The 26519-nt window shown below is 39.9% G+C and overlaps 1 protein-coding gene across 3 annotated transcripts; it reads left to right on the forward strand.

Annotated features, from left to right (window-relative positions):
• Window positions 1-531: 531 nt before the first annotated feature.
• Window positions 532-24867, forward strand: plcg2 (phospholipase C, gamma 2). 3 transcript variants are annotated; one of them, XM_069714326.1, is made up of 33 exons: window positions 532-559; window positions 7031-7222; window positions 8451-8600; window positions 8938-9031; window positions 9191-9238; window positions 9518-9602; window positions 9736-9816; window positions 9900-9943; window positions 10059-10131; window positions 11343-11444; window positions 11667-11785; window positions 12204-12289; window positions 12386-12503; window positions 12642-12810; window positions 13035-13130; window positions 13560-13646; window positions 14001-14170; window positions 14318-14518; window positions 14951-15073; window positions 15535-15715; window positions 16854-16922; window positions 17024-17133; window positions 17671-17767; window positions 17860-17935; window positions 18869-19041; window positions 19585-19687; window positions 20233-20436; window positions 20689-20828; window positions 21031-21139; window positions 21841-22002; window positions 22766-22854; window positions 22950-23113; window positions 24030-24867. In XM_069714326.1, exons 1-33 carry the CDS (start codon window positions 547-549, stop codon window positions 24070-24072), a joined length of 3771 nt encoding a protein of 1256 aa, XP_069570427.1. In that variant the 5' UTR covers window positions 532-546; the 3' UTR covers window positions 24073-24867. The 3 variants fall into 3 exon arrangements, with proteins under 3 accessions (XP_069570427.1, XP_069570428.1, XP_069570430.1); XM_069714327.1 differs by lacking the exon at window positions 532-559 and adding an exon at window positions 1011-1134; XM_069714329.1 differs by lacking the exon at window positions 532-559 and adding an exon at window positions 1294-1406.
• Window positions 24868-26519: the final 1652 nt, after the last annotated feature.

Raw genomic sequence — 26519 nt, forward strand, 5'->3', positions numbered from 1 at the left:
TTTTAATATTTTTTTTCCCCGGAAATGTTAAGATACTTTGAACTTTCTGTGCTCTTCATAGCATTTACATAATTACGGCGATTTAAAGTTATTTCTAAGCAGAAATGCACACTAAAGCACCAGAGCACTAATGAACAGTTGTCATGCATTACATTATGTAATTCATCATGTAGTTTGCTACATACTTTTCCATATAATCACATTATTCAAATTTAATTTTTTTTTTGTCTCTCCATAGTCTGCTTCTTTTTTTTTTTTTCCTGCGTACATGCTGCCATTCATTTCCATTGTTCTGGTAAACTCTGTTGGCTTTACTTTGAATTTATCTTATTTGTTTTGAGGTCTTTATATCATTCCTATTTCATGTTTCAAGCCTAATGAATACTTGTTAAAAAATATTGTCACTTCATCTAAATCAGCACTCGAGTTATGCACATTTTTGTGAGCGCTGGTGAGGTGCGTCTGCAATTTCTCTGTGGACACGATCTGAAGGCGAACATCAAATTTTGTGTCAAACTCTGGAAATCGGCAACAGAGACCCTTAAAATGCTTCATGAAGGTAAAACAGATCCTTAAAAGTCGAATTATGACAAACTAAGGGTATTGTCTTTCATGTCGTCTTCATAATCTCGATTATTTCAATTCTTAGTTGTTTTGGACCTTCTGGGCTGTTTTAATGGCCAGTTATGAGTCCGTTAACCCTATGTTGACAACCACCAAAAACAAAGAGTCGATGGTCTAAACTGGTGCATTTTTACACGAGCTGTTTTTCCACACTTTAAAATAAATAACCTGGTTGTAAAACTTTAATTTGGAAACCTCGTCATCATCAGTGTTCACCCTGCAGGTCAGAGTGGCAGCTCTCTCCCTCCTCTTAGTTTGCATAGATAACGTCCTCGCTTCCTGACTTTTCTTTTTTTTTTTTTTACTTTTTAGATAACTTGCAGTCTATGCCTATAATGCAAGTTAACTTTTACTTCCTTATACACACATGCGGATAGAGGAACTGACCGTTTTGCGGCTGCCCGTTTTGTCAACACTCTACATCCTCCCCTGCTTCATTTCATAACTTACAAATCATGATTAGATAGAAAAGAAGTTGCGGATTTCAGAAGAATCGGTTTCCCTCGTAAGGTAAGCTACACATTTTACTGTCTGAAAATCGTTTTTGTCGTAAGCGGTGTGTTAAAGTGTCTGCGGGGGTGAAGCGGAGGGGAAATCCGCTCTGCAGCGTCTCTGCTGGGCTGCAGAAGACGAGTCCGACCGGGCGAGACTTGATGGAGGCACCTTCACCGGCTCTCGTTACTGTTAGTTAGTAATGATAACGGGATGATGATAACAGATATGAATATTGGAGTCTGAAGTAACCATTTGAAAGCATACTTCAACTTAGTTTTTCTCTTCTGGTAAGTACTTTTAAACTAAAATGCATTTCGTTTAAAGCCACCTGTTGGGTCAATGTGTGAAGCCAATTTACTCGTATATCATATATATATATATATAAATAATTCAATCTTCACAGTAGTATCTCGAGCTGATTTTAATAGAAGGGGTCCTTACACGGTGCCTCCCTCAACTAAGACCCTCAAAGTGCAAGCAGTAGCATTATTTGTCGACCTAATATTTTCTGTAACTGGTAATTTTCAATATTTTGTGTTTTAGAAAATGTTCCATCGTTTTGTTGTCCCTGTGCATCTTCTGTGGTCATATTAATCTCTTGTGGTAGTTTGTTGGCATTTTGTGTTGCTTTGTGGTCATGTTTGTGCTTGTTTTTGGTTGTTTTGTAGCTTTAAAGTTATTTCTTGCCTCAGTGATTTTGCCTTATTTGTAGCTACTTTTTGGCCAGTTTGCGTGTTTTTCTGGACGTTTTGTGACTTTTGGGTTGTTTTGCAGGTTTACGTGGTCATTTTGTTTCTTTTAACAACATTTGGTTGTTTTGCATGTGTTGGTAGTGGTTTTGCACGTCTTTGTTCATTTTCTTTCTCTTTTGAGTCGTCTTGAATCTCTTTTTGTTTGTTTTGTGTCTCTTTTTGGTCATTTTGCATCTCCTGTTGATCTCTGGTATTTCAGTTTTTCCACATTGTGCTATCAGACACTGTTTTACAAACTGGTTTCATCTGTTTTCACGAACCTAAATCTAAACCCAACCTTCACCGTAACTCCAGTCAGTCATTATCTGAGATTCTGAACCTGATCCCATCCGTCCCCTAAATCTAACAAACCATCTCTGCTACAAATTACAATAATCTAACCTAAACCGTGGAGGGGGTTACCACAGGAAAGATCATTTTAACTATTCAAAAAGGGAACACACTTCGACACAACCACCACAAATATGGAGAGCCTTCTTCTGGTAATCGGAGTAATTTGGTGTTAAAAAATAAACTCAAGGACCAGATACAGTAAGTGGAGGCGGAGCCACTCATCCCATTGTCTGAATTTGACCGTAGTGAGTGGAGCCAATCGAGCAAAACTATTTTGTAAGGATTAGCGTGTCTACCTTGCCTTACTTTTTTCACACCCGAATTTGTAGCTGGTATCATGTAGGGTGTCATCTTTGATTTATTTGTCGTAATATTGTGATATAGAATTAACTTTGACTTTCCCTGGTTTTAAAGACTTTTCACCCTGCAGTACTCAGCGGATACTTAAATTGGACAAACCAAAGACACCTAAAAAGATGTTATAAATTCATTTGATACCATGTGGCATTACGGCACCACACACATGACTCACTTGTATACTGACTTATTTTTATATGCAAGACATCATGTGTTGGATTTTTGTGCAATTAGTATAGTTTTGATCTGATGATTGTGTCAGTTATCAAACGACGCAACATAACAAAAATCCTCATGAAATTTGGTCTTACTTTTTTTTAACTAGACAGTTTGTAGGTGCCTAAATAAATATATTTTCCTTTGGCGTGAAATAAAACTACATCATGGGTCTTTTGACTTTTGACGACTCAGTTACCTTTTAAAGTTAATTAATAACAATCTGGTTTCCTGGTGATTGATGTTGGAGTTTTAGTTGTGTATATAATGTTAGTTTTTCCATCCGTGGTCTGGTGGATGCTTCAATACTTCAGCGCACTTGGTTGCAGGAGATCGGCGTTCGCCTCTCATTTCCAACCACAAGTCGGGACAGTTTTTGGTCAGTGTGTAACGTTGCCATGACAATGAGGGTTGCATAACTCTCAGGAAATAGTCATTTTAACGTATAACAAATTTCGAGTGAACCAGGGACAATAATTCATTGAACACTCCTGTGGGTCGTAGTTGAAGGTGGGAACAAGCGTCCTATTGGTTGGAGGATATTTGTCGGTAGATCGTTGATATCCGAGAAGGAAATTTGTTCATCGAAATAAGGCTGCCATTGTGTTATTAGGGACTGTCCCCTTGTGTGTGTGTGTGTGGGGGGGGGGGTAAACAGAGGAAAACTTGTGTAACGATTGTTAATCATTAAGTTGACCTGAGAACACTGAAGAATAGTTTTTTGTTTCATGTTTCAGCTTTATTGATTTTACAGGAAAACAGAGCAAAGATATTCACGCAATGAACATGGGCAGTTTCAATAGTGTTGATATTAAGTCATTATTTTTTTTGTAAATTTTTATAATAAGCATGAGCTAATCTCTTCTTTTTTAATGATATCTACATATGAAAAACAGGATCCTATTCTCAAATAAAAACATTTATTGCACATTTTTTTTCTCTTTCTGTGTATAAACATACCAGAAAAAACACCTGCAGTCCCTTCTTTAAGTCATAATTCATAACATAGTTTGGTTAAAATTTTGACTCCTCAGGATTGTTCCTGTGGTGTTGTATTGTTTTGATATCTCCCTGATCATTTGCAAGTTAAATGTTCAGTAGGCTACTATATTCTACCCTCCACTCAAACTCCAGCGATACGTGAACGTACTATTTAAAATAACATGATTTCAGTCTGTCGTCCACTTGCTGTCACACAGTCATACTTTTTTATTACACTCTTTATCATATTGTCAAGTTTAAAGATGCTTGAACATCAGTATGAACGAAGTTAAAATGAGCAGAGACAATGATTAAAGGAACTCAGTCTGGGATACAGCGTTCTTTAATTTTATGTTTTCCAACTTGGTTCAAAACTGCCCCGTTTTCATCAGCACCAATAAGCAGTCTGCTAAGATATCTTCAAAATCAAGAATAAACTCAGTACAGAAAGTGTAAAATAAATGATCGACAGAGAATAACTGCACTGAAACAAAGAGAGGAACTGATTATAGTAAAATGAACCAGGGCAGAAATCAAACATGGTCTCAGTAGGATATGTATCGGAGCCCTAACATTTGCATGTGATATTTATACTGCTCTTGTCTGGAAGGAAAAGGGGGCTAAAAATCTTTATTTTTAAAGGGAAACTCCCCCAATTTTAAACAAAGTCCAGTTGGCTTTTCAAGCGAAGTACTAATGAAGTACTGTGAAAACACCCTTTTTTTTTTTTTTTTATAATTGTGTGGCCTTGAAGTGAACTTTCTTACCATCCATGTATCTAGTTCCTCACGTTTACCACAAGCCTAGCCATGTAGCAACAGGTCAAGTGCTAGTTTGTCACTTGTTCCACTAATGTAGATCTTTATTTATTCCCTTTGGTCATGCCAGACCATGCTTGCAGCAAATCCTGTACTTCCATTTCACTTTGTCTTGAGTTGACTTTTATGCGAGTCAACTCTAAAAAAGAGGACTGAGCTATAGAAGGCAAATCAAAAGTAGAGATGCTGCTAGATTTTGAGGTTGAGACGTCCATCCACTCATCAGAGCACTTGTGGGTGAGGTGAGACTAAGTGATTCATTCTAGAAAAGGAGGGGAAAAGAATTATCAAAATGGCCACAGGAACAGTTGTTGTTTATGTCAGAACTACAAATATTAGAAGTGCACTGTATTCTAGATGTCATGTCATAAATTAAAATTGTTGGTCACGTATAGGAGAAAAAAAAAAGAAGTCATTTTGACTGAACTGTTGGTGAGTAACTCTGACAAGCGATGATGGCAAGATTGTTTTTTTTTTTTACTAACAGGAAGTTAGTAAATACATTACTCATTACATTATAGAGTGTCTCTGTCACTGGAAATGTGTTTATCTCTGGCATGATCGCTTTAAACCAAAAGTCAGCCCGCATTGTTAGCGCAGCAGAGCGGTGCAGGTGAGATGAGAGACCTGTCGTCTGCTCTACATTCATGCTCTGTGTGTTTTGTGTTCACAGTCCCTGTTCCTCAAATAATGTAAATGGGGCGTAGAATTCTGAAGAATTTATTTGTTATTTAGAAAAGGAAGTAAACATTCAAACCCATTCATTATTTCTGCATTACATTACATTACATTTCATTTAGCTGACGCTTTTATCCAAAGCGACTTACAATAAGTGCATTTCAACCACGAGGGTACAAAACCCAGAACAACGGGAATCAAGAAAATACAATTTCTTCAAGAAAGCCAAACTACAAAGTGCCATCAGTAAGTGACATTTTAAGTGCTACTAAAGTTCTACTGTTCAAGGTAAAGTCTGAAGAGGTGTGTTTTTAGTTTGCGGTGGAAGATGTTCAGACTTTCTGCTGTCCTGATGTTGGTGGGGAGCTCATTCCACCATTTAGGATCCAGGACAGAAAATAGTCGTGATTTTGTTGAGAGTTTAGCTCAGTGAGGAGCAACAAGCCGATTGGTGGAAGCAGAGCGGAGGGAGCGGGCTGGGATGTAAGGTTGGACCATGTCCTGGATGTAGACTGGACCTGATCTGTTCACAGTACGGTACGCAAGTACCAATGTTTGGAAATGGATGTGGGCAGCTACTGGTAACCAGTGAAGGGAGGAGGAGGAGGAGGAGCGGAGTAGTGGGAGTGTATTTAGGAGGTTGAAGACCAGTCGAGCTGCTGCATTCTGGATGAGCTGCAGAGGTCGGATGGCACTAACAGGTAGACCTGCCAGGAGGGAGTTACAGTAGTCTAGACGTGAGATGACCAGAGCCTGGACCAGAGCCTGGACCAGATCCTGGACCAGAACCTGGACCAGAACCTGGACCAGAACCTGGACCAGAACCTGGACCAGAACCTGCGCCGCCTTCTGAGTGAGAAGAGAACGTATTCTCCTGATGTTGTGCATCATGTATCTACAGGAACGTGTTGTTGCAGTGATGTTAGGTTAGGTTAGGTAGTTACTTTATTAATCCCTGAGGGGAATTTTTTTTTAAATTTATGTTTGCAGTAAGGTTCTGCAGGTTGGTCAACCTGAGTAAATGAACTGAAATGTGATTTCTGTAGTTTCTTTTCATAGTTTTACTGGCACTTTTATCAAAAGAGTACTTGTATATCGTGGAAACAATATCTGCACCATGATATTAGAAAACAGGGAGATCTAAATTAATGTTTAAAGATGAAAATTAATACTAAAATGAATACGATAAAATAATCCTACTGCTATCCAACAGAAATTTTCCAGCACATTCTACCGTAAAGTGAAAAATGAGACAGATGTTTACATCTTCAGTCTGCAATAAAAAAATTAAAAAACTGAAGGGCATAACACTGAAGGCCCAAGTGATTTAACAATAATGATGAAACACAGATGCAATATGACGCTTCCCTTTCGGCATTGTGTGACGTAGCTCAAACAAGGACAGAAAAGATTTAATGACGGTTTAAAGTTCACTCTGATTTACATAGCAGAAGGAGGAAGCACGTTGGTCTTGTGGGAAATGAATATGCATCAGCTGGATCCATAAAGGTGTCACAGGAGGATGGTTTTACTCTTCGGCTGCTTGCTGTAAGGTGTTCGTGATGAATGGAAGGTCGGTGCTTGTTGTATGCAGCCCCTTTGGTGTTTGAGGTTGAACACCATATAGACACAGTGTGTCCTCTGTGGTGAGATCATAAACCCTGGGTTTATAACCCAGATGGGTTATAAATTAAGTCAGTTTCACTTTTGTAAGCACTTCATAATCGAAGCCTTTTGTGAATGAATGTCTCTGACTCTCTCCCGTTCCGGTCTCAGCTGCAGAGATGGCTCGTTTGGGGCAGCAGGGCGAGATGACGGAGTACTTGAAGATCCGGATCAAACGGGATATGGAGTTGGGCGTCGTCATGACGGTGTTTCGGCAGAAGCTGGAGCGGCTCACTGTGCAGCTCATCATGGAGACCCGGCAGGTTGCGTGGACACGCACCGCAGACAAGACCGATGGCGCCTGTGAGTATGCTCAGCCTCAGACACGTATGAGTATATTGCACAATGTTATTCATAAATACTAGTTTTTTTCCACCTTTGTTTTGTGCCATTCATCTAGTCAAATGCAGGTAAAAAATGGCCCAGAAATATTTTAAAAAGAAAATATATCCAATTAGCGTCCCGATAGTTACAAATGATGAAGGAATCTCATATAGTTCATTTTCCACTGACTGTTGCTTCACTAGTTCGGTTCTGGTTCCTGTACCTGATTTATATATATATTTGTTTGTAGTTAATTACACCAAAAACATATATTTCAGAACTAAAAAGTTGGTTCTTGTTGGGGACCATAAAACACCGGGTCAGCCTGAGGTCAGAACCAGGATGCTGCCATCATTGGGTGTGTCTTATTTAAAAGGGAAAAACAATGAAAGAGGTTTGCAAGTAAAATAGATATATATCTATATCTGCTGGATTGAAGTAAATATTTTCAATAAGATGCTAAAAGCTTGCACCCTGGTTGTTTCAGAACAGAACCGGTTCTAAAAGCAGGAACCTTCTGGTGAAAAAGAAGCAATATAGTTCCCTGCGCTGCCTCGACGCTGCTGCATTAGTGCACAAGTTATTGCACATTTCCAGATCGGGAAGCCAGAAGATTTAAAAACTAGCCAGCGTAGCATCACATAAGCGATGAAGATGCTTAGATTCTCTAAACAATAGATCAAAAAAAATGTATTGAATCCGTCACTGAGACAAATCAAGAGGGTGAAAAGACAGTTTGAAGGATGCAAATTCATGTAGCCGTTTTGGAAAATCCACCTAACCCCTGCGTCATTGTTCTTTTGCATTTTGTCTCAAAGAAAACAGGAACCACAGTGAAATTATGATCATCACGACATTGTCAGCTGTCTGATTATGTAATGGCCATGACTTACCAGCATCAGTGTGTCAAAGCACTTAACCGTGTCCAGAGAACATTAGTGACAGTCAGGAAAGGACTCACCAGGTACAGGGGCGAGGAGGCCCCCAGGTCCAGAGACCCCGTTTGAAGACAAAATTAATGTAAAGGCACACAGAGAGGCAACAACAGCACCAGCGCTAAACACCAAACATCTGCTAAGAGACACAAAACAGCCACAAAGAGATGCCAAACGACACAAATAGACGTAAAACTACAAAAAAAAAAAAAAGACTTAAAACAATCAAACAGACACGACTAACATTAGTTAATCTGTGCGCTTGGTTTCAGTGGACCTGTTTGAGATCAGGGAGATTCGTCCAGGGAGGAACTCCAAGGACTTCGAGCGCTTTAAAGACGGGAAGGACAAACACGATGAGAACACCTGCTTCACCATCTTCTACGGCTCTCAGTTCGTTCTCAGCACCCTCAGTCTGGGAGGTGACGTTTTCCAGTTCGTTTTCATCAAAAGTGGATTTCTGACGGACGTCACGTAGTCTCAGTTGTTATTTGAATGAATCCGCCCAATTTATTTGCATCTTTTTTGTGAGCTTATTATCAAGTTATCTGTTGGATGTTTATCTATTACATGCACCTGCTGCTGAGGGAAATACACATTCTTCCTATTGTGAACGATAATTAAATTGCCATCTAATTTATTTTAGGGATAAACGACAGGTCTGATGTTCATGGTGTTATACAAGCAGATCCATTGATGTTTCCTCACGGTGAAAAATGTCAGTTTAGTACAATAACACTGTGCTTCTTTGTTTTTCAGCTGATTCTGTGGAGGAGGCGCAGAATTGGCTGATTGGACTCGAGCTGCTGAGGGAAGAAACTCTGGCAGCACCGACCCCAGTTCTTATAGAGAGGTGAACACACACACACACACACACACACACACACACACACACACACACACACACACACACACACACACACACACACACACACACACACACACACATTCACACAGTTGTGAGTGACTGTGACTGATCCAATCAGCGATCTCTGTGTTATTGTCCCTCCAGTTGGCTGAGGAAGCAGATGTATTCTGTCAATCAGACAAAGACAAAGAGGTACTGTATGAATAAATATCTGAATAAATATATTTTTACCATGTAAATTAGGCTTGGGAGTCATATCATAATACATAAGAAAATGTGCAGGAAGTTGTTGCGTCACGCGGCTGCTTTTACAGAAAAGTCACCCTTTTTTTTTGCCAAAATGGTGAAAACTCTCAGTGATCTTGTTTTCTAAATATTTTATATCCAAAAAATACATTTTGTTTATGTTATAGTAAATAACTGGAGTAGGTTTCCAGCCTGATGCAAGCTATCTCTTTGTGTCTTTCCCAGCATCTCATTGAAGGAATTGAAGGCTCTGCTTTCTTTGGTGAACTACAAGACGCCCAGCACTCGAACGCTCAAAGACAAATTCATGGTACTCTTCTTCTTTTCTCATCCGGGGTTCCTTCTAGAAACATGACTCCATGACTCCTCTACAGTTAAAATTGCTAAAAGATTGACTCAACCTGTGTTGATGATAAAGCTTTTATGTTCATCTGATTTCACAGGAAGTGGGGGCAAAGAAAGAGCGCCTGGATTTTGAGCAGTTTCACAAATTTTATAACCTCATCATGTTTGAACAGAATGAGGTTGGTCTGTATTAATCGCAGTGTTCTGTTTATATTTTAATTTTGCATATGTTTTTATATTGATACTATTTTTTTAACCTCAGGTGCTCGACGAGTTCAAAAAGGAGTCGTGTGCTTTTATTCTGGGGTGAGGTCCTTTTGTTTTGCAACCTCACTGGATCTTAATAAACCCTCAGAGATGAGCTGTGAAGATATTTTGTCAACATCTTTTGACTTTTTGTTCGCTCTCTTCCACCAAACAGTAACACAGATAAACCGGAGGCCTCATCTGTTCTGCTGCATGATTTCCAACGATTTCTCATCCACGAGCAAAAGGTGAAAAATTCCTGAGAATAATTTGTGCATCAGACATTTTGTAGTACAGTGAACCCTCGTTTATCGCGGGGGTTACGTTCCAAATAGAAACCGTGATAGGCGAAATCCGTGAAGTAGTAACCTTTTTTTTTTTTTACAATTATTATACAATGAAATACTCCATAATACATTGAAACCAAAGAACAAAACCTTTTTACAGGCCCAAGCATTTGTTTAACAAATAAAAGTACTGTATAAATGTTTTTTTTTACAAATAACTACTGTACTGTAAAATAATAATTTTAATCATCAATACGAACTGAAGGCTTCAAATTGCTGAGATCGGCACCGCCCCACTGCGACCCGAGTCATTGGATTAGAACGGGAGGAAATGAAAAATGATTATGAAAAAAATACAAAGTACAGTCGGACAAATAGTGACTCGTGTATTTCACTGCTCTTCTGACTGAGCCGCTGCATCCTGACTCCGCTCTGCAGCGGTTCTTTCTTCTAAAGCCGGCGGTGCAGGTGTGGTTTTTCAAGAGAAGAACATAGTTATCGGTAGTTGTTGTCGCTCTTTTTTCTTCTGGGCAAAAAGATTCTTATAAACCGACATGCCACCATCGATTATTTTTAATTTGGCAAGCTGTTTTACGTACGTGTACATATTAAACCGCAACGTTATTGACAAACAGGTAGAGAAGAAGCGGAGAGACTGTTTAGCCAATCAGAATGCAGAACACAATGCACGATGCAAATCCGTGAAGCAGCGAGACCGTGAAAGGTGAACCGCGTTATAGCGAGGGTTCACTGTATTTACATTTTCATTTTGGAGAACAATGACGTTTTAAAGCATTTGTACAAAAAAAAGAAGAAACAAGCAGTAATAATTAGTTTTACAAATTTAAGAAATCAATTCATAAAAAAACCCAAAAAAAAACAAAGCCGATTTTTTTCTTTCATTACAAAGTAACTCATATTTGTATATGTTAATGGGCAATAAAAAGAGGACTTAAACAATTTTACGAATAAAATAATAATACATCAGTAAACACTTATAATTCAAATGAGATTTACATTAAAAAAAAAAAAAAGGACATCATATAAAAATACACTAATGAAAGGAACCTTCTCCGTTCCTTGTGTTTGTTCTCAGAGAAGAAAAGTCTGGAAACACCAAATGAATTAAGTCAACTGACTTTTTATGATCACTTTTTTCTTTCGTGCCTCAGGAGTCGTGGGCCACCGATCTGAACCAGGTCAGAGAACTGATGACCATCTTTATTGATGACACCTTCAGAAAAACCAACGACCCCGAGTTCACCGTCAGCGAGGTATTCTCCATTATTGTTGCGGTTTTACATCGAGTCTGTCCTTTCGAAATTTTCATTTCATTCATATTGAACTGTTTAGAAACGGTCTTCATACCTAAGTTTGGCAGGAAATGGCAGGCTGAATAGTTATTTATAGTTATACAGATATCTAAATAAAAATCATGACCTTGTGAACAGGAGTTTTAACTTACTGTTAAATCTGAAACTTTCCTCCTCTTCCAGTTCCTCGGCTTCCTGTTTTCTAAAGAGAATTCTGTTTGGGACGAGAAGTTCTCAGAGATCAGCAACCTGGACATGAACAACCCTTTGTCTCATTACTGGATCAGCTCCTCACACAACACGTCAGTCTGACTGAACACACACACACAAAAAAAAACAATCAGGGAAAATCTAATGTAAAGATATTGTAATTTGTTGCATGATGGGAGGATTTGAATTTTGGAGTTTGGTCCAGTCCAGGGTTAGAAGTCAGGCTATTTTCTGCTTCGATGATTTTAACCTTTTATTTCTTAAATCTGTCACATGTCCGCCAACTTTATAGAAACAAAATATTTCTACTACAGAATAGATTAGAAAGGTGGATCCTGAAAAACATCCGTCAGTTAATTATTAACATGAATGAATCCATTAGTTACATGCTGTAAACCCTTTCATTAGACAAATATCCTGCACATAAACAAATCAAAGCAAATGTACAACACATGACCAAAGTGTTAACTTTGTAAATAATCCAGCACGTCTCCTGTTGTTCTTCAACAGCTACCTGACAGGTGATCAGCTCCGCAGTGAGTCGTCCACAGAGGCTTACGTCCGATGTCTACGCCTGGGCTGCCGCTGTGTTGAATGTCAGTATAAAGCTGATGCATTGTGTGGATCTCGTAGTTTTCTCGTTAACGCTCGTATTAAGTATATGTATTTTGTCTGCTGCTGAATATAAACAGTGGACTGCTGGGATGGCACCGGGGAACCAATCATCTACCACGGCTGGACCAGGACAACCAAGATCAAGTTTGAAGACGTGGTCAAAGCCATCAACGAGCACGCTTTTGTCACCTCAGAGTAAGACTCAGTACAAAACTCTGTCTGTGTCACATTAAATATTTTCCTAAGTACTACTACATACTTCTTGTTTTTCTGCAGTTATACAGTTAATATAGAGTCAATACACGTCCTGGTAACCTGGCTTCTCCGTCTCAGGTTCCCGGTGATCCTGTCCATTGAGGAGCATTGTCCTTTAGAGCAGCAGCGTCAGATGGCTCGTATCTTCAAAGAAGTGTTCGGAGACAAACTGCTGAGTGAACCCGTGGAGCAGATGGCCGAGCAGCTTCCTTCCCCCACACAGCTGAAAGGAAAGATCATACTGAAGGTACTGTGTGTGTGTGTGTGTGTGTGTGTGTGTGTGTGTGTGTGTGTGTGTGTGTGTGTGTGTGTGTGTGTGTGTGTGTGTGTGTGTGTGTGTGTGTGTGTGTGTGTGTGTGTGTGTGTGTGTGTGTGTGTGAACATACTGATGCATGTGTGACAGGAAGCGGTTTATCGGTGAGAAACGGTGGCTCCTGATGACCGTGTCCTCCCCTTGTCGTCCTCGAGCAGCACAAGAAGCTCAGCGTGGAGGGAGGAGGGACCAGCAAAGACTTCAAGAAGGGCCAGAACCAGGGGGACCTGGAGATCTGGGACCCTGTGGACCAGGTACCGTCAGAGCCGTCCTACAAAGTCAGAAACTGTGCAGGTGGAAAAAAAAGCTTTCAAGTTTAAAGGTGCTAATTCCAAACTGAACAACAGGTATATTAGTTTTAAAACCTTCATTTAATGCTCTTCAATATTAATGAGCTTGTTTCGTAAATGTTTTTTTTTTTTTTATTAGAGACATGTCAATTTATGATTTGAAATGAAGTTTAATTCAATAAAATCACTTACATTTCACTGTCGTCAGAAAGTACAGTTACTGCTACTCTGCTGAGCTAGCAAGCAGCAGTTTATCTAGATTAGATAACTAGATTCAGCTGCTGTGCTGTGCATTCTACAATCCATTTAATGATATCAGCCAAAAATGAGCTCTATTTCTCCATGTATGAGCATGTGAAGGTAAAGAGGTAAATTTTCATTTCCCTTTGTCAGCGGTGGAACAAGCACTACTGTGTGATCTCTGACGACAAGTTGTACTACGCAGAGGAGTACGAGGACGAGGAGGAAGATCCGAAGAAGGTAAGAGAAAGGAGTGGGAAGCTTACCGGCAAATTAAAAAAAAAAAATAATAAAATAAAATTGCCAACATTTATATAAGATTATTAAAACATAACAGGTGGTGGGGAAGTATTCAGATTCTTCAGTTAAAGTCAAAGTACTCTACACTGAAAATACGGCTTAAGTAAAAGCACGGAAGTATTATCATGAAAATGTACTTGAAAATGACTTAAACGATTATCAAAACACTTTATAGTAATAAAATAAATATTTACAGAGGTAATGTGACTATAAACACTCACATTACTGCTGTAAATTAAAAGTAACAGAATCTATGTCGCCCTAAAACCAACCTGTATGTGTTTTGTTTCTCAGTGCCAGGACCTGCACTGCTCAGAGCCGTGGTTTCACGGTCGCATGAAGGAGGGCCGGGTCATGGCCGAGCAACTCATCCACGATTACTGCGCAGAGGCTGAAGGAAGAGACGGCACCTTCTTGGTCCGAGAGAGCGACACCTTTGTCACAAACTCCACTCTTTCCTTCTGGTACGTCACCAAAATATATATATATATATATATATATATATTTTTTTTTTTTATGTCTGATGCATGGCTGCGTCTTCCTAAAGATGCAGCCTTATAACGTTTGACTGAAACTGTATATTTTCCATCTCCTGATGTTGTGTCCTGCAGGCGCAATGGGAGGGTCCAGCACTGTCGTATTCGCTCCGCCTCGGAAGGCGGGCAAACTTACTTCTTCCTGACGCCGAATTTGCACTTTCCCAGCGTGTACTCTCTGATCCAGCACTACAGAGAAATCCCGCTGCGCTGCCAGGACTTCGAGCTGCGACTCACCGATGCCGTGTCGAAACCCGACCCTCATGTGCACGAAGGGTTTGTTCCACAACACAACAAATAACAGCCTGATACATCACAGGGCCCTGAAACCACCGTGCGGTATCAGATAATGAAGCATACGTCAGCATCTGCTGTTCATGGTGTTTCATGAGCACCAAACTATTGTCACAGTCTGTATATAAACACAAAAATTACTGAAAGTAAAGGTTTGGTGAAAGTTACCGTATTGACATTCAATCTCTGATCTGTCCTTCATTCACTTTCTATCAACCACAGATGCAATGCTTCTGGTTTTTTTTGGTTATTTTCACACCTTCCTTCTCATACGCCCACAGACACATAATATCTGTCTCTCTCTTTCTCTTCTCAGTCTATTAAAACACTTACGCTTTTACCAAAGCAGCGTTCACCTAACCGACTTGACACAAATATAGCTGATGTCACCGTCCTTGTGTTTGTGCTGTGTAGGTGGTTCTACAGTAATCTGAGCCGAGGCCAGGCCGAGGATTACCTGCTGAGGATCCCCAGAGATGGAGCCTTCCTCATCCGGCAGAGAGAAGGAAAACTGGACTCCTTCGCCATCACATTCAGGTACTGAGATGTTGTACAAGCAACAGAAGTAGTTAAAGACAGACAGAGTATTTTTTTTTTTTTTTTAGTCAACCCGGCTGGCGGGACCTTTGCTGCTCGTCCCTCCTCTTCTGTCTTTTCTTTTTTCTTATTTATCTCCATTGTCACTATCAAATGAAGGTGTGAAATGCCCTAAAATATTTTTCTATATAAGGATTGCTTTCACTTTCTTTGTAGTTTTAAGATACAAACTTTGAAACCGTGGCAAATTAAATGACAAATAACCAGCTTTAAGCATCTTTGCTTATTTGAGGCTATGCGGGCTTAAATCTGAACTTTTTCACTAGTTTAAAAAAATTTTAAGACTTCATGCTAGTTTCAAGAAAATATATCAGACATTTATTTTGCCCCATTTCCAGTGAATCTTATTTTCCTTTGACCGATTTCTGTGTTTGATGTTAATTACCCTCTCTTTCCTTCAGAGGAGACGGTATGGTGAAACACTGCCGGATCGAGAAGGAGGGGAACATGTACCTGCTGGGCACCACTACAGAGTTCGAGAGCCTGGTGGAGCTGGTCAACTACTTCAGGAAAAAATCTTTGTATCGCAAGATCAAGTTACGTTACCCCGTCACATTGGAGCTGGTCAACCGCTTCAGCACGGTGAGTTTCTGCAGATAGTCTGCCAGTGTTAAAGACTGACACAATCGTAAATCAGGAAAGTAGTAAATATTCACATTTGAAGACCTGGAAGATTTCTTTTAAAATATTTCATCAAGCCGTGTTGGCTCTACAGCACTGGGTAGTTCCCGGCTGACATGGATAAATGACGGTCCACAGGGCCCCCCAACAACAAGTTTTCCCGCCTCTTCTTCCCAGAGAGATGAATGAGATATCCTATGAAACTGCAACCCGTTACTCTTATCCGAATAATTCACAATGTCCCGATCGCTTCACGACATATTGTTTATCAAATTAAACAGCAGAATTGACCCTTTCTGGTGACACTCATCGTTTCTCTGTATGACAAAGCGTTTCGAAAGCAGTTTCGAAATCACAACTGACCTCTGTACTGTCTCCAACATAGGGCTGACGTTACATCCCACTTGGTATGAAAAGCCAATAATAACATATGTTATATGTTGTGGGTCTACACTTTATCCACATTTATCACATGCTCTTAGTGAGTCTCTGGTTTGGACTTCTGGCCACCTGGAGTCATTCATGACATTTATTTTCTGGCAGGCACTAAGCACTTTTTTATTTTTTAAAAATTTTTTAATTGCTAAGTCATACAATATCCTACAAACATGGTTCAGATATTGCCAGATTCTAGACAATCTCCTCTACACAAGTATGAAAATATATCTGTACTGACAGTATTTTATGGTGAGATGCATGTAAAAACATAAAATTTTTAGACAAAATTTGTTTTGTTCTTGCTATAAAAACTAATATAACAAATGTTTAACTATCATCAAATTAAATGATGACAGATTTGGATAGCCTAGACTGTCCTGAATAAAACAAGATGCAGCATGAACGGTTAACCTCTATCATGACCAAGATATGAGCTTAAAAGTGAAGGTAGTGAAATTAACTACAAAATAGCCGACAGGGTTCATCGGATTAAATCTGGATCAGGATGGTCTGAAAAGACTGACGTTGATCTTCACGAAAGTTAAAGCATTAGCGTATAAAAGACACTTTACGCTCTAATGACATGTTCAGCTGCAAAGTTGTACATTTAAGGCCAATATCAGCTCTTGCTATCCTCCTCACAGTGGTTTGTGCTTGACAGGAGAAAAACAGCGCCTCTCTGTACGAGGTGAAGACGTACGTGGAACCCAACGAGATCGAGCCCTCGCTGGTGTGTACACAGTCCTGCCCTGCCGGCTTTCTTCCTCAGCTATCAAACAACAGTTTCCTTTTATAACGACATTCCTGACTGCGCGTGTTTTTCTCCTTTAGCCTAACAATACTGTCAGGGCCTTGTACAACTACCAGGCTAAGATGTCGGATGAGCTCAGCTTCAATAAAGGAGCTTTAATACACAACGTGACCAAGGAGAGCGATTCATGGTGAGTCCACACACGGCAACATGTTTGCCGTAAAAGGCCCCCAGCCTCCTACATAGAAATATGAATGAGACTACAAGAAACATAAAAAACATCTGCTTTGTTATTATTTTGTCTCTTTGTGGTAATTCTGTTTCTCTTTTTGGTAGTTTTGTGTTTTTTTTGTGGTTGTTTTGTGTCTTTTTGTGGTCATTAATGATCTCTTTAAGATAGTTTTGTGTCTCTTAATAGGAGCTTTGTGTCTTTTTGTGGTTGTTGTGTATTTCTGGTGGTCATTTTGTGTCTCCCATTAGGCATTATTTTGTCTCTTTGTGTCTCTATTGGCCATTTTCTGTTTTTGTGGTTGCCCTTGTGTGTCGTTGTAGATGTCTCTCTGAAGTTATTTTGCCTACCAACAAGAAATCTTTACATTTTAAAGTTATTTTAAATAAAGGCTTTGGTCCTGACCTCCTGGGCCCAGTCAGTAATCCTTCCATGAACGTGGCCAGTTGCAGACCCACATGTAGCAGAAAGAAAAGTTTATTGTCGCCATCTCTACAGGTGGAAAGGTGACTACGGCGGAAAGATACAGATGTTATTTCCTGCAAACCACGTAGAGCAACTGTCCAACAACACCCAAGCTGACACCAGAGCACAGGTAAACATTAGACTTTAGAGCCTCTGTGTACCTGAAGGTCAAATCAGTGTGTAGACTGGCTGACAATAATCTGTGTGTGATGTGTATTAAAGCAGGAAATGGAGGACAACCCACTAGGTGAACTATGTAAGGGTGTTGTGGACATCTCCAAGTGCAACATCCAAAATTGTGAGTGCAAGTTATTTTGGTGTCCAGTTCACTGTTGAGTTTTCACTATCCTCACTGCATTGATGTTACTTTTCCTCATCATTAATAATGTCATCAATGTTTTAAACAATAATACTGCAGCAGTGTGTCATAGATAAATGATTATTTACAGTCTCCCACCTTGAACATTACTCTGCAATAGTAAGATCTTCTTCTTGTCTGCTTTTTGTTGGAGCATTGCTTCATTTCCTGAGACTGCTGTCGCAATCTGCCAGTTAGTTGTATAATTTGAAACAATCGGAAAGACTGTTATGTCTATTATGGCAGCCATGACATAATGCGGTCTTGAAAGGTAGTTCTTGTGATACCTAATCACAAATTACGGATCTGTTTTGTATATAATATTTTGCATTAATTTTTGCATATTTTGCTTTGTAAGAAAAGCCATCTAAAAGTCAGGTTAACTGACTAGCGGTGGAGAGTTGACCCCAAATTGTAATTTCCTGACACCACAGCGTCTGACAGTTGGAGTGAGACGGAGGCGACGTCCACACTGATGTGTTTTCATTCTAAAACAGTGTTTAAAGATGAAAAAAAATCTCTTATTTGCACAAACATTTTTGCACTGTTTCAGATCTTCTTTCATACTAACACGCCTGAAAACAAACGTTACTTATTCACAGAGCCCTAATAAACCAGCGATACACCGTTTTTGCTGACCCATCAGATTCTGTGACCTCCAGTGCTGTTTAAGTTAGTTAAGTTTAGACATGAGGAGTGAGATGGTGAGAGTAAAAACATCAGAATCTAATGGGTCACCAGCACCGGTGCTCCATGTTGGGCTGATTACGCCAGTGTCCAAAATTATAAGTTTTAAAACGTGTTTGTGTGGATGTAGTTGTGCATCCCTCTTGGCTCTCCCTCACGGTGCATCTATTCACTCCTTGTTTCTAGTGAAGAACGGTAAAAACGGGAAGAGTCACGTGTTGACCCTGCAGAACATGGAGCAGGACAGTATGCAGTTCGACCTGGCGACGGGCTCTCTGGAGGAGCTGTTTGAATGGTACAAGGTGGCCTGGGACATCACTCAGAGAGAGATGAGCAAGCAGTACAACAGGGAGCAAGAGGTCAGTATCTCATGATGTATGATCGTATGTTTAGTGGAGGAAGGGTCAGTGAGTCACAACCTAGAGGATGTGTTCATGGACGGATTACTGAACGGGCACAAGCTTTTAGTGTGCCTCGTGGGCGGTACAAAAGAACTAAAAACAGACACAAAATCAATACAAAGAGATGTCAAATTACTAAAAGAGACTCGAAATGACTTCAAAATGAGTAAAAAAAAGATAGACAGAAAACAATTACAATGAAAAATCACCACATTCAGACAAAAGCCCACTTAAAGATGCAAAGTACTGTTTGTTGCTGTTTTGTGTCTCTCGGCCCACCGTCTCCTAATCTGTCCATGAAGTTGTCAGGTCTGGCAAATAAATGTCTTTCTGTCGGTTGTACAGGTTGGCTATAAGTGTAACATTACTTCAGTCTACATACATGTGACTGAAACTGACTGCATGTTGCAAAAAAAAACCCACAAAGGGGTGTTTAACTGGTGGTCTGTCAGCATCACAGTACAAACAGGAAGTGGCTATATTGTTTTTGTCCAAACTCAGATGAGACAGCAGGAGGAAGTGGAGAAGAAGGCAGAGGTTGCCATGGAGATGTCAGACCTGGTGGTCTACTGTCAACCACGCAGCAGGGAGAAGGACCGCTTTGGTAAGAGCATGCAGACGCACACACACTTCACACAAAGTGAAACACCCAACAGTCTGTACTCTGAAGTTTAAGAGCACAACTCTAGAATTAGACAGTTCTTCACTGCGTCTCAGGTGTGTAAGTAGTTTTATAATATACATTTTAGCATTCACGAATTTATATATTATTTGTTGTATATTGTTATAGTGGCTTATTATTACATTGTTGTATGTATTTATCAATTAGCACAGTTGATGAAATACTCACACAACCTCAAAGAAAAAAAAAAGTGTTTTTAAAAAAAAAAGATTTTTCTAAATGAAACCAAACGAATGAATTGACACAGCACCTCTAAATGACAATTTAGCCACATGACTGGAACATGAAGGAAGATGATGGTGTTCAGACCACCTGGTTGGATGGATTAGTTTGGGGAACATTATGAAAGTACTCGATGAAAAACCGATGCACTCATTGCCTCTATCACAGATCGTGTAGGTGCACGTCCTTCCCGCAGGGGACAAAACTGAGACGCTTTGAGTTGAGACCTTCTCTTGTCTCTGCAGAGAGTTACAGCTACAAAGAGATCCGCTCCTTCGTGGAAAACAAGTTACCAGGAAAGAGCCGCACCCAGGAATTCCTGCAGTACAATAAAAAAGCGCTGAGTCGTGTCTACCCCAAAGGTCAACGCGTGGAGTCCTCCAACTACGACCCTTACCCTCTGTGGGCCGTCGGCTGTCACATGGTGGCTCTTAACTTCCAAACTGCAGGTACGCATGTTCATCAGTGTTCAGGGCTCCATACAGGACTTTTGTTCTGTTTATTGGCCACACAGACTTTATAACAATACATTTATTCCAAGAAATCGCTGCTGATTCACTCGCCGGTATTTCATTTGTATTGGTCCACCCACCGTCCGTTTGACTGACATTCTCTTCATTTCAATACTTGCTGCCTAAAGATGAAATTAAACTGTGTGTATGTTGAGCGGTGCGTCCCATGATGTGTATGTGTCCGCTCAGATAAATACACCCAGCTGAACAGCGCCCTCTTTAGTCTGAACGGGCGGACGGGTTACGTGCTGCAGCCGGAGCTGATGCGCTACGACGGCCACGACCCTTATCAGGAGAAGAAGAAGGTCAAGTACAACATTGTTGTCAGGGTATGTCCAAAACACACACACACACACACACACACACAACTGTGATATTATAATTTAACGATTAACTTTCCCCGCTGTGGGAGTAACAAAGTCTTATCTTATCTTATCTTATCTTATCTTATCTTATCTTAATCAGCAGATTCTCATTTTGCTTGTTTGTTTGGGGAGACTTATTAAAGCTGTGTTTGTCCTGTGTTTGCAGGTGATCGCCGCCCGACACCTTCCTAAACCCGGCCGCAGCATCGCCAGTCCATTCGTGGAGATCGAGCTGTGCGGACACACAGAGGAGAAGTTCAAGACCATCGTCTATCGTACGTGGGTCGGGGTGGAGAGGGTGAAATGAGACCGAAGAGCTGTTTTTCGTACTTTCTGAAAAGTATGCAGCACTGAAAGTCGTTGGTTGGTCGAGTACTCTCGTAATTTTCCAACTTGTTACAACCGCCATCTCTAAAAATGTGCAGCTGCAAACAAGTTCATTTAGTTTTTGTTCATTGTCCAGGCCTCGTTAAGCATTTATGCAGAGGAGAACTTCCACTTCACAATGAGAAGCTCTATTTTAGGTTAGGTTATGCAGTTACTTTATTGATCCCTGAGGGGAATTTTTTTCGCTACAGCAGCATGCAGGAAGCAACAAGATAATAATAGAACAATAGAAAGCAATAAAATAGCAGTAAAATAGCAGTAAAAATATAAAATATAAAATGCACAGTATATACAGTACAGTATATCTATATATATTATATACAAACAACCAAGAACACATATATATTATATACAAACAACCAAGAACACAGACGACAACAGTGTTATTGTTGTGTGATGGATTTAACGTTATCTATCCGTCTAATATTGGTCACGTTGGACCTCCGAAGGCCTTCAGGTTCAAACCCAGAACCTTCTACCAATGAATCTCTCTGGCACCCTGAAACTACGACTCGTGGGGATTTCTGGCTGAATCATGGTTTCCTGTCAAATTTCCTGCTAAATCTTTTAATATTTCTACCGCCTTCAGGTGACAATGGTCTCAACCCGGTGTGGAAAGCGGACCCTATACAGTTCGCCATCTACGAGCCCGAACTCACCTTCCTGCGCTTCGTGGTTAATGAGGAGGACATGTTCTCGGACCCCAACTTCCTGGCTCAGGCCACGTTTCCTGTCAAAGGCATCCGCTCAGGTGGGAACGCACACATACTGCAACAGAGATGCTGTTCACACAACGCTCATGTCGTGCTTATTATCATGAGAAACCATGACAGAGCAGGACCAAGAAGTTCTGGCACTGTTTGACACACACTGTGAATGTTTTCAGGACCTAAGTTTGTAAGAAGGAGTTAATTTGTGGAGCACTTTTCACAGATATGAAATCACAAAGTGTTTTACACTTGTGAAGTAATGATACCAACTAACAGCACAGGGCTGAGAAGTTCAAATGACAACAAACAAACGAAGACACAGACAAAAGTTTGAAACACAGGCGGGGAAATAAGCCAATTAAAAATAATAAATAAAATGGAAAGATTTGGTGAAATAAAACATGACCTAAGAAAAACTTTTTAAAATGTCATTATAAAATAATGCAATAATAAAACCAAATAAATTAAAGAATTCCATTATGACATGAAAATAATATTTTTAAATCAAAAGTGGCATTATGAAATGATGTATGGCATGAAAATGACACAGTGAAATATAGTGACATTTTAATACAGAAATGTCTTTTATGAAATTGAAATGAAGTCCAATTAAACTCAATATGAAATTAACAATAATAATTAACAATAATTTGACAAAATATAATGTTTCACTTGGGAATTTAGCACATTTTATTCCGTTTTTTATTTAATTATTTAATTATTAAACACTTTGGGACTCCGTACAATGAAAAAACTCCTTTCATTGTGTGGTTGATATGACTGGTTGATGTTATGTCTCCGCAGGTTACCGCTCCGTACCTCTAAAGAACGGCTTCAGTGAAAACTTGGAGCTGGCCTCTCTGCTGGTCTACATCGACGTACTGCAGGCCGGGGTGAGCGAGCGCACTCGGCGCACGTCGGTGTTGACGTCCGTGCGGAGATATTTCTGTGACTCTGATTTCTCCCGACTCGCCTGCTGTCGTTTCAGAGAATGGAGGAGGCGCTGTACTCGTCCTCCAGCCAGCTGAAGAAGAAACAGGCCGAGCTCGGCGAACCCTTCCTGTACGACACGCACAGCAACATCCAGCGCTCCGTCGCGCCGCGCCAACACAACCAGGTCACCAGGGAGTTCAGCACCAGCGAGAAACACAGGTAAAGCTCCTGCTGCGGGGGTTAGAGCGGCGGGCCTGTGGCCATCCAGTGTGCTAAGTATTAGATGAATATATCATCATGAAATAAATAATCACGTTATACTAAACTACTAAAACTGCGGAAAACAATTAAATGAAACAATAATTAAAAAAAAAAAAACGAAAACCCTTATTTGGCAGAGAGCTTCTGTGCTGTCAGGTTGAAGATGTGTGTGAAGCATCCACAATTTGTTTTAGCTTCTTTGTTTATAGTATATCATATTGTTCATGTAAATACCGGTTGCGTTTTTCAGACGATAGAAAAAAATGTATATCACGATTAAGACAATTTTCCGACCTGTTGACATAATGACATCATACTGTTACGCAACGAGCGTGGCCGGAAGCCGCTGTATTCTTTAGGTTTTCAGCTGAGTGTGAGTTTGATTGACAGTCACGCTCTTTCTCCTCCTTTCTTTCCTCCGACGTCCTCTCGTGTTTGTTACATCGTCAAGAATATCGTTATCACAAAAATACCCAGAAATATCGTGATGTTATTTTAGGGCCATATCGCCCACCTCTAACTTACTGCCACACTTTATTTCATGTTTTTATATTTTATATGCCACTTTTTAAATTCATAAATTCCATTTTTCATTTAATAAAAGCACCTTTTGTTTGATAACATCACTCTTTTATCTAATAATGACTTTATTTAAAATGTTTACATTTTCATATTTCTTAATCTCACTTCTTCTATTTATTACTGCCACTTTTTAAAATTAATATTCATTGGTTATTGTTATCATTATCATTATTCCCTTTTTATTTATCTAATAGTGAACACTTTAAGGCTCCACAGAAAGGTGTTGGTTACGTGACATTAAATGTGTTAAGTCTTTAATTCTTATATCTGCTGTCTATTTATTTCACCGCAGAGCAAAAGAGAAGAAGATAAACAACAGTAAGTTTTACTCCTGAGGACTCGTCTGTCTGAGCGGCGGTCTGGAAATCTGATGTCACCACTGAAGGATCTGTGATGTCTACGGTTCAAGGTTTTCAAGTTGGAACATATCAGAACTTTTCATTTTTATACCAAAAATGACAACAACCTGTGACCCAAGAATACTTTTCTATTTATTTCTGTTATATTTTCTTAAATGTTGAGATATCAAGGGGAGAAAAAGCCTTCTGAGAAATGTAGGAAACTTCTAGCGTGGTCACCGACGTGTTTTTAATACTATAAGTCTGCATTCAGTCTGTCATCAAAGTGCATCATGTTACACGGTTTTTAATCTTTCAAGTCAGATGTATTTATACAGCACATTTAAACACAACAGAGGTCGACCAAAGTACAGTGCACATAATCAGACAGAATTAAAACAATCCCAGACACCTGAACAAAAGAGGAAAACAGCAATAAAGACAGAATTAAATACAAAAAAATTAAAAACAAGATTGAGCCACACGAGAATGTCTTTTCACTGCCGACAGAAAGCTTGATCTGAATTCCTTTTTTGTGAGTCTTAATTCAAAATGCTGAAGACCCGAGTGCGATGATGCGAGACGCTTTATTTTTTTTGTCGTGTTGTTTCACCAGTGTGACGTTATTTTCCCTCTAAGGTTTGTGTTTGATTGTGAAAATTAGAATAATGATATTATTAATTTGCTGATAACATCTTTAATATGAGAGCAGGTGATGTTTATAGCTTTCCCATAATTCCTCCGTGACTTCCTCATGAAATTAGTCAATAAAATGTGCTTTGTGTAACTTTACCATCTCTAGTTCATCGTATTTTCTTGAGGGTAACGTTGGACGCTAATAGGAGTCAGTGTGCCGCGATGGTACCGTGTTATCTGCTGCACCGCATTTTTAAATAGGATACTGGGACACAAGTCGCCTGTTTGTTTTTTTTACTTCATATTTATGAAATATGTGTGCGATGGGGAAATATAGTTGTTTTAAAGGTCTATTTCTGGTGCTTTATTTATAGTCCTGACATCCTCATGAAGATATTTTTGTGGTTTTCAATGTTAAAAACCATTTCAATACCATTTTACACCTCTCTAAAGCCTCTGAGTGGAGCTCTTCTGAGAAAAAGCTGTTTTTAGTGGGTGTTCCCAAGTCTTATAAATATTAGTGAGCATCTCCTCTGATTGGCTAACTATTTTCTGAGTGACACCTGATCTGGCCAATCTCAAGCGACAGATTGTGGCTCCTTAGAAATACATGACTTTATCGGCAGAGGAGTGATGGCAGCGCTATCAGACCTGCAGTGACGTCACCCGTTGGTTTGTGAACGGCCGTCATGAAGCCTCGGGTTTGTAACTTGGCCGGCATTTGGACATCCGTGACGATATGATGTCATAACGATACGAAAGTACAAACGGCTCGCGGAGAGAGTACAGATTCTGGATTCGTGAATCGTTTTGACACTTTCACATCGTTTATCTTGCACCCACACCCCCTTTGCTGTATAAAAAGCAAATGTTTATTTTTTATTTTATTTGAGCACTTTAATGTTTAAAATGTACGACGAAGGAGGAGGATTTATATTTTGCTTTCGAAAATACGGTCGAAATGTAAAAAAAAACAAGTTAAATTGTTGAGAAAAATATCGAGAATTAAGTCGAAATGTCGAGAAAACGTTAAAATGTCGAGGAAGAAAGTTGAGAACAAAACTAAAAGTAGGATTTTTCTTAAAATGTTTCTCTTGAGGAAAAAGTTGAAATGGCGAGAAAAGAAGTCTAGAAGTCGATGAAAAGTCAAAATGTTGAGTGAAAAGGTAAAATGTCGAGAAAAAGTTCAACTCTTGAGAAAGAAGCTCCATTATTAGTGACACTTTCCAATTCCAGCACACTAAATTCTCCCTCACTGTCAGTTTGGACTTGTTTGTAGGATTTTGGTTTGAAGTTAAACATTGACAGCCTTCTTTCGGGTCACGCGTGTCTGTCATTAAACCTGCCACACAAGCTCGGTTCATACAAAAACAGCCACACCTAGAGGCCAGTAATGACTCAGCTCTCAACTGTGTGTGTGTGTGTGTGTGTGTGTGTGTGTGTGTGTGTGTGTGTGTGTGTGTGTGTGTGTGTGTGTGTGTGTGTGTGTGTGTGTGTGTGTGTGTGTGTGTGTGTGTGTGTGTGTGTGTGTGTGTGTTAGTTTTTCTCCGTCCACCTCCTAGTTTTCAAACACATCAATGACTCATACAGGTGAGTGGCCTCGGAGAGCCATAAGGGAGGTGCCAGGGGGGAGATAGCGATGGTAAAAGAGAGCAGATGGAGATGACGAAACACTCGATATGTGTGTGTGTGAAGGTGTGTGTGTGTGTGTGTGTGTGTGTGTGTGTGTTGGTGTGTCTGTGTTAAAGAGAGAGAGGCTCACACACACCACCATCAGACACCTGGCAGTGCAGGTGGACACACTGACG

This window comes from Brachyistius frenatus, unplaced genomic scaffold (genome assembly GCF_029030835.1).
Source record: "Brachyistius frenatus isolate BFR_SWC_R1_liver_20210118 unplaced genomic scaffold, ASM2903083v1 Contig_129, whole genome shotgun sequence".
In the NCBI taxonomy this organism is placed as follows: domain Eukaryota; kingdom Metazoa; phylum Chordata; class Actinopteri; family Embiotocidae; genus Brachyistius; species Brachyistius frenatus.

Coding starts and splice junctions, on each gene's coding strand:
- plcg2 (XM_069714326.1), top strand. Junction 9,603..9,735: donor CGCTCAAAGACAAATTCATG/GTACTCTTCTTC, acceptor CTGATTTCACAG/GAAGTGGGGGCAAAGAAAGA. Junction 15,074..15,534: donor TCCTTCGCCATCACATTCAG/GTACTGAGATGT, acceptor TCTTTCCTTCAG/AGGAGACGGTATGGTGAAAC.